The sequence below is a fragment of the Argentina silus genome (assembly GCF_951799395.1).
Source record: "Argentina silus genome assembly, chromosome: 5".
Lineage (NCBI taxonomy): Eukaryota > Metazoa > Chordata > Actinopteri > Argentiniformes > Argentinidae > Argentina > Argentina silus.
The window spans coordinates 13,030,807-13,039,467 of NC_139659.1; the positions used below are offsets into that span (position 1 = coordinate 13,030,807).

At 43.5% G+C, this 8,661-nt stretch overlaps 1 protein-coding gene across 1 annotated transcript in view; it reads right to left on the minus strand.

The window, feature by feature from the left end:
• atp2a2b (ATPase sarcoplasmic/endoplasmic reticulum Ca2+ transporting 2b) overlaps window positions 1-6,427 on the minus strand; it is a 33,186-nt gene extending 26,759 nt beyond the window's left edge. The window contains exons 1-4 of the mRNA XM_083670331.1: window positions 5,834-6,427; window positions 5,267-5,284; window positions 5,090-5,172; window positions 326-430 (exon numbers count right to left, since the gene is read on the minus strand). Coding sequence (XP_083526457.1) covers window positions 326-430; window positions 5,090-5,172; window positions 5,267-5,284; window positions 5,834-5,951 — 324 coding nt within the window. The 5' untranslated portion in view covers window positions 5,952-6,427. The remainder of the gene's footprint in view (window positions 1-325; window positions 431-5,089; window positions 5,173-5,266; window positions 5,285-5,833) is intronic.
• Window positions 6,428-8,661: the final 2,234 nt, after the last annotated feature.

Genomic DNA, 8,661 nt, shown 5'->3' on the forward strand with positions numbered 1-8,661 from the left:
CTAATCCTAACCCTAACCCTAATCCTAACCCTAATCCTAATCCTAACACTAATCCTAACCCTAATCCTAATCCTAACCCTAATCCTAACCCTAACCCTAACCACCAATGATTTCAGATCCATCCTCTTGTATGCAGTCGTCTCAATTTAGAGTGAGGCACCATTTATGGTGAGAAGCCACAGAGGACAGTTGATGGTAGATTAAGATAATTCAATCTGGCACAACGTGTTTAACTTGTTTCAGTCTCATTCAATATTTCCAAATAAACTGTAATTATCTGACGGGAAAAGCGAGTGAGAAGATTGAGAGAGATCTGTCTGCTCACCTGCCAAACACCCACGATGGCGTTGGCTATGAGAATCAGCAGGATGACGAACGGCTCCACGAAGGCTGTGATGGTCTCCTCTCCCTCCTCGAACCAGGCCAGCACCTAGACAGACAGACAGACAAGGCAGCATTACTCAAACATACATTCAAAATGGCTACAGGTGGCCTGGGGTGGTCCAGTGGTCTAGCACCGCAGCCTGCAGTGTACACACATGCCCATGGCGGCATGGGTTCGAATCCGGCCCATGCCCTGCTGACACACTCTCTCCTCTTTACTTTCCTGTATTTCTCTACTGTCTCTATCAAATGAAACTGAAAACTAGAGTGGGACTGCCCCACTCCAAAAAACTATCTTTAAAAAATGGCTACGTCTGCCATATACCCTGCCATGACAGACGTTAGTGACTCAGATGTCAGCTGTGGGATAAGGAGATGGAGGAGAGCAAGGGTCTGATGTTCAGGACACACAGGCTGGACCCCAACAGCAACCTAAGGGCAACAGCATCAGTTGGTCACAAAGTCAGTTTAAATTTGCCTCATAAATCACCTTTAGGAGGAGATGGATCATGAGGGGGAGGCCAGCGGGTCTGAAGTACAATACCACAGCAGACAGTTTCATTAGCAGAGGTGGAGTAGCAGCCAGGAGAGTGACAAGGCTCATCTGGGCTCAGATTGTGGGCCATCGAACAGAACTCCCAGGCCTGCTGCTGTGTAGAGGGTTTTGGAGACAGGAGACTTTGAGTCTGGTTTGATGTGCTTGTGTGGAGGAACTGTACTCTCGATCACTATTGTCCTGTTAGGGTTAGTTTCATTTTGAAGCATATCTCATGAGTAGAAGTTTGATATTATTTTCAGTATTGTGTCTTTGATAATGTTCAACATTGTTCGAGACAAAAAAGGTTGCTCAGGTCAAAGAGAGAGCAAAATTAATTCCTTGCCATTGTTCTGTTGTTGATGATGTATAGTTCGCCAAAAGGTTTCTCCCATTTCATATGGTCTTTGATGTGTATTGCTTCCTGGGAAGCTCTTTAAGTAATTTAGTGCCAAGGGTGAATAAAGTCGCCCAGATTGTCAAGGGTGACTTTATTCACCAAAAATGCAGAAATGATGATGCTTCATTTTCAGCCAATCAAAGTATTGATACTAGGCAAATACCACATAAAACACTTGGCACTCTAGGTGGTGAATGTTCCGGAATGATTTGGCAGTTTGTTGAGCTAATTAGTGAGTGGGGAGTGGTTTAGGCCTAGAGCATCAACTCCTGAGGGTACAACCTAATAGACTTAAAGTTACATTTCCATTTCTTTACAAGTCTTCTCTTTTATGTTTCTTTGTAACTATTAAATTGATTATTTTTGTATTGATAAAAACTTGAGTTATTTGACTTAGTCTTGTGCAGTTCACTTTTCATAAGTCCTTACAATTTTTTCTACAGCCATAGCATAGAGATAATCATGATCAGTCGCATTCATGTTTTATATTAATTGGAGTCATATCTTATTAAATTGGAGTCAGATACAACTTAATGTTTATTTGTGTCACTAGCTATGTCTGCCATATACCCTGCCATGGCAGATTTTTGTGATTCAGATGTCAGCTGTGGGATAAGGAGATGGAGGAGAGCAAGGGTCTGATGTACAGGACACACAGGCTGGACCCCAACAGCCACCTAAGGGCAACAGCATCAGTTGGTCAGAGTCAGTCACTAGCTTTGAGACACCTATTATGTAGAGTCTGCTTTGTCATGTCTAAACAGTTTGAATGTAATTTTGTGGAATAAGTGTACAGCTCTATGACTCAACTGTACTTCTTCCCCATCTTCAGCTACAGCAGCAGAGCGAAAAGCTATATGCTAGCATGTACTCCAATTAGATCAATCCAATCTAACGCTGGGCATAACCATACACATTCAAAGCAGCCGTAATCTACCCGGTTCATGCACCAAACGTCATCTTCGCATCTGGTCTCTCAACATCTACATGGGCTACATATAGTCACTCTGAAGAGGAGTCATTTCCACATCGCCCTACATCTCAGCCACTGAAATGGGATGCGTGACTTTCAACCACCACGGTCTCAAATGATCAATCTGACGAGGCGGGTGGAACAATTTGACCTCATAAGAATGAGTCACTCTGTCAATACTAATCGCATACAGTCGCAAGTGGCAACTTCACAGTGCCTCTCAGATGAGTCTACGCTAGTTAGTTTGATGGACAACAGCTGAATTGTCCTCGTAAAAAAGGCCGTGCTTGCTCTTGTACTGTGTGCTAACACTGATCACCACTTCTCAGAACAAAGGGTTAAAGGTTAAAAATACCCTCCTCATGTCATTCTACTTTGATGTCAGTCACCCATGGACCTGGAGGAGGAACAGAGTACTCCTCTGTCATCAGAGTAAGAGGCCTCAGCATCATTAACTCAGAGCCCCCGGTAATTAGCCTGTCAGGTACTCTGGCAATAAAGCAGTCAATATAACATGACATTCATTTGCGCTATGAATACACATAATGACAGCCACTCGCTGCACATTACTAGATGTATTGAGCATAACGAACGTAGCTTTTCCCGAAGCAGGAGTCTCATTCACACAACTTAGCAGATCTCATCCAGAGAATGGGCCAAGTGTTTCTCAACTACCATTTTCAGAATGATAGGGACAGGAGTGACTTGTCTCCTAAATCAGAATTGGAATCTGGAAGACAACCAGAAAAGTGCCATACAGAATTCTCCTCCTTCTAACCCACTTAGGTACAGCCTATCAAATCACATGCCAATGAAATCTGTGAATCACTCTCGTCTAGTATATTTGAATGTTGAGTATCCAGGGTTGAGTAAGGCACAAGAGTACAGGAAAATGTGAAGGACATATTGTCTCAACATTATCGTACAGAAACAGTACGTGTATTTCTTTCAGTATGCTTCTCTGGCATACACACATTTATGTGGATCTTGTGAACCAGAGTACCGCTGTTGATGCCTGCCTCAATCACTGCACACTAACTCCCCTCAAGCCCATTTGCTACGACAAAAAACATCCTGCATCATAGATCTCCAGGAGACACTTGGAGGAGCAACAGCATACAAACTGCTGATTGAAGCACCCCCGGGGAAAGGTGAGGAGAAAGAGACAAGAGAAGGGCCAAAACACGTAAACAAGTAAAGCTGTGTGTGTTTGTGTGTTCCTGTGTGTGTGTGTGTGTGTTCCTGTGCGTGTGTGTTCCTGTGTCTGTGTCTGTGTCTGTATGTGCGCGTGTTCCTGTGTGTGTTCCTGTGCGTGTGTGTTCCTGTGTCTGTGTCTGTGTGTGCGCGTGTGTTCCTGTGTGTATGTGTGTGTTCCTGTGTCTGTGTGTGTGTTCCTGTGTCTGTGTGTGTTACTGTTCGTGGGAAAAAAAAGATCTGCATGCTGCTGTATGTGATTTATAGGCTAGCCCATTCCTGACCCTCGTCACTATGCCAGCCGTTGATGGTGATATTCTCAGCCACGCGGCGCTGAACACCTGCCAAGGCTACGGGATGTGAAACACGACCGCGGAGACGTGAACTTGTCACTCTCCGGGACCTGTCACCACTGGGGAGGCCGCGAGTGACAAACACAAGCATCTCAAATGATGTGGAGATTAACTGCTGCAGCGGGACCTGACGGGACGAGATGGGACAGCAGGAAGTTGGTGAGGCATAATTGGGCAACAGTAAGAAAAGGAAACTGAAGACCGGTGTCCGAAAATGGCTGACCTGTGCCTAGCTCACAGCCAGAAACTCAATCTCTCATTAATGCTGTTCTCAACATTGCAGACAGCTTTCTCAGCTGTCCCTCACTCTCTCCCTCTTTAACACACACACACACACACACACACACACACACACACACACACACACACACACACACACACACACACACACACACACACACACACAGCCTCTCATTCCAATGGCAAACACAAGTGAGAGTGATATTCATTCATCCCCTAAATTATGAGATGCCCTGTCTACCATCAGAGACCTGCAATGCAAAATCAAAACCATCACCTCGTATTGATATCACAAGAAAATGCATTTGCCTTAATGTATAACCCAAATGCACTCAGTCCTCCTGTTGCTGTAAGTCGGGTATATACGATTTGTTTGGGTAATTGCATAGTAATAGCATGTCAATACAATGTTGTTAATAGAGTAATTGCATTAACACACTAACTGCCAAAGAATTCCGGAACACTCATCACCTGGAGTTCAAAGTTTAAAGTGTTTTATGTGATATTTACCTAGCAACAACACTTTGATTGGCTACAAAATTAAGCATCATCATTTATGCATGTTTGGTTAAAAAAGTCACCCCTGGCACTCTGGAATGTTGACAAACTGGGCAGGTTTATTCACCCTCGGCGCTAAATGAGTTAAAACACAGGTATAGGGGCAGTTTGGTGTTAGGTGTTAGGGTAACATTTTCTGCAATATTAGTATCAGTCTCAACACACATTATACCTACAGCAGGTATACAACATAAACAAACGCACTGCTGCTAAAATCAATGGTTCCTCCATCTCACTCACACAAGCAAGTACTGCAGGCTACAGACTATACACAACTAAAAATAAATCCAGTATAATGAGGCTGGAGCAGCAGACATCAATGAAAACCCAGGGGCTTGCATTTTCAACAGTGAGGACGATTTTTGTTCCAATTATGTTCATCCCGTTATTCTGAAAGTACACAGAGCTTGCCGTGACACCTATATCGTGCGTCAACGTTTGTATATACTCACAAAGGATATGCAGGCTGCGAGAAGAAGAATCCTCACGAGTAAATCTTCAAACTGCTCCACGACCAGTTCCCATAGAGACTTCCCTGAGGATACATAACAGCAGGTTTGATTGTATTCAATCAATTGGCGTTAGGATATCATCATATCAGATGACACAAACATGTATTGTTCACTCACCCTCCTCAGCAGGCAACTCTGCAGTTAATCCAAGGGACACCACACCAGATATTTAGGGAGGAAAATAAGACAAGGTCAGGTTACCCAACGACAAAACAATGGTTCTTTGAGTTTCTGTGGGCTGCGTTTTACTCAACACGTGAAACGTGATGATTTACAATGGGTTCGTCTTGACACTGTTGAAGCCATGCGGAATATTTGTAGTTGACAGCCCATGTGGGAAATTAAACAGGAAAAGGAGCAAACGGACGAAATGACTCATTTGATATACTTTAGATATGACACTTGTTTGTAGGCAACATTTGTCTCAGAGACAAAAGTACACCTATTCGGGATAAACGTGCTATTCGCTGACATCTATGTAGATAGGCAATTTCAAATCTGTCCTGAGGGATAAAGTACACTATTTCAACACGGCATGTCGTGACGTCAGCAACCTCGCCGGTTGCTGAAGAATGAGTGCTAGCTAACAAGCTAGCAACTTAGCCGGCAAGCTAACTTAGCTACGTGACACGGGGATATCACATTTCTCACGGATAATGCCAACCGAACATGGTAGAGACTTACCGTTAGGTCCCCATTTTTCCCGTTGCCTCTTTACTTGGTCTAAGCCTAGACCTGTGCTTTCGTTCACGTTAAAATTGCTGTAAACTTCCTCCACGGTCTTTGTGTGAGTGTTGTCCATGGCTGAATCGATCTTTCTGCCTCGTCAACCTTCGCTGATTTCTGTACTACTTCTTTAGCGTTGATCTCCGCTCTCACACTGAGGAAAATGGTTGTAAAAATAGCATGCGACACAACGTTTTCAACGTGTACTTCAAAACTGTGTTTGGTCCGTTGTCTAAGAGTGCCCTTGTTAGTAGAGCGATTTTGGTCGATGTCTTTTAGCTGTCAAAACTCGCCGGTTGTAAAGGCTCCTTCCTACCCGCTAGCGTTCCCAGTGCCACACAACAATGTAGCTAACACGGATGATTCATACTACCATAAAAACCGGCACATTTTGACAGAGAAATAGCTTCAAGAAGATGTGTCCTCGTTGGTTAACAATACAAGTGTCTATACAGCAGGTATAGAAAGTGTTCTCTTCTTAGATGTCCACAGTCTATTTCTTCTGCCGTGCCGCTGTGAAATCACTGGTGTCCTCATCAGCACCAATAGCGTTTGTCCGCTACCCCCCTTTCGCCGCTCCGAAAGCTGCGTTCAGTGTCCGCATGTGGAATGCGCTCATTGGTTGGAGACTCCGGATATCCCCTTTTCTTTCCCGATCGTTCTATCTCGCTCTGGGATCCGACAGTCTTCAAATGTCTCTTTAGATAGGAGTGAGCAGTATCCTACACAGAGAAAATACATTTGTGTAAAATGTCGATTTTCATCGTCACGTCACGTCTTGATACAGAACGAATGTATATGGCTAGCATAGGTGGCCTGATCCGAATAATGTTGCTGCTTTATTGAACAGAACAAAAATGCAGAGAGGGGGTGTAGTATCATGAATGCCCTTGCTCGGTGTAGGCTGTAGTTGCCTATCTGGTGAAGAGCATGGGTGTGCAACTACACTAACATAACAAAAACCCAGTAGGGGCACCCAAACGAAGAACCTTTTTTTGGTAGTAACTACTAACTAGAACTATTTCAAAAATGTCGTCTTTGCTCAATGAAATGCCTGGCGCAGTGCATTCAACCTGTGCTTTCAGTATGCGTCTGTCATCCATCTCCCACACCGAACTGTCAAGTGTTCAAGACCCGTGGCTATGGCAGTCTCTCAGTGCTGGAACGAAAACGCTTTTTGTTGGTTCATGTTACATGTTATGATGACATGATGGCGTTATGCTGTAGAGGTTTGACACCTGTTAAGAGGCTATACCCCCCCCCTCCTCACAGCTCTTCTCAGGTCAGCAAGATGCAAATCAATAACACTATCAGAATCCCATTCCCTCACCCCATCTGGTAAGTCGAGTCTGACTGCTAGCCTTGTTTTGTTTGTTATTTTGTCCATTTGGCATATTTCTGTGGAATGCTGAGTTTTGAACAATTGGTCAATGGTCGTGCATGCCATTTACTGGTTTGTTACAGGAGTGTGAGGCGGATGGGCTGTGATCACACAGCATCGTCATAGTGACTCATACAGGCTACAGATAGATACTGGCTCTGCACAGCATCGAATTTACATGATACAATGGTGTTTTTTTTACATTTCAATGGTGTCTTAGCCTAGGTGGTCAAAGCTTCAGAGAGCATGTCTACTTATTTTTCACACACACACACACACACACACACACACATTTATCTCCAAATCTTTTAGGGTATGGTTTTGTAATGGACAAAAGGTAAAAAGTTAGGGTTTGTGTGGCAACAAAAGTTGCGTCTTCTCTCTGGACAATGAATGCAGAATCTGATACTATGTGCAGGGCAGTGGCAGTGGGCGCGTTCTAAAGCACTGATTGGTGGAATTGGTAAGTTAGGTTGTCACAGAGTGACAGGGGCAAGGAAAGGGGCTGGAAACTTACTGGGCAGGGGAAACCCAAGCTAGGGTGGCCTGTCCTTTTAACACAGGTAACAGTCTCTACTGTGGAAATGCCAGTTGCTACTGTGTACTCTGTGGGTTTGCATGTAACTAATATGCCAAAACAAAATAGTTCTCAAAGGATTCATCAAAGGATCAGGTTCCTGCAACAGGGAGGAGTGAAGTTGTTTTTTTTTCCCCCAGAGTGTTGAAAAGTACCTGCATTTGGGAAGTTCTTAATAACACCATTACTCATGCACTGACACGTGACTGTATAAAGCTTCACCTGCCAACTCAAAACATAACCATTTACTGTGACAGAAAAATACTTGAGGGACACTTTGTGGGAGAACTGCAGTGTTGGGGAAGCTACTCTGTAAATGTATTGAACTAGATTAGCAATTACTTTGTAAAGAAAGAAGTTGAACTACACTTTTTTGAGAGAAATATATATATATAATATAAGCTATTGTAAAAAAGTAGTTCACTACACTGAAACTACTTCCTCCAACACACGACAGTCAGTAACTGAAATAATTGTGAGGTGTAGCAAATTGGGCAGACCGGAGGCAGTGAGAGAAGAAATATTAGTTCAAGGGCATAATAATAGTTTAATTAGAATGTTTTTTTGTTTTTTTTAGGGGGAAAAAAGTAGTGACAGTAGCTTACAACACTGCTACATGGCAAAAAAAAGTACTTAACTACTTCAAAAACTACTAGGATTTGAATTAAGTTGAACTACCACCAAGCGAATGCAAAATACAGTTCATTTGATAGTTTAACTACACACTGTAGAACTGTACCTCAGCCTCACTGTCTGCACTGTCTGTCTAGAGGATTCACAGACGCCAGAATGACAGAGCTGTGGGAGAAGAGTACCATGCTGTGATAG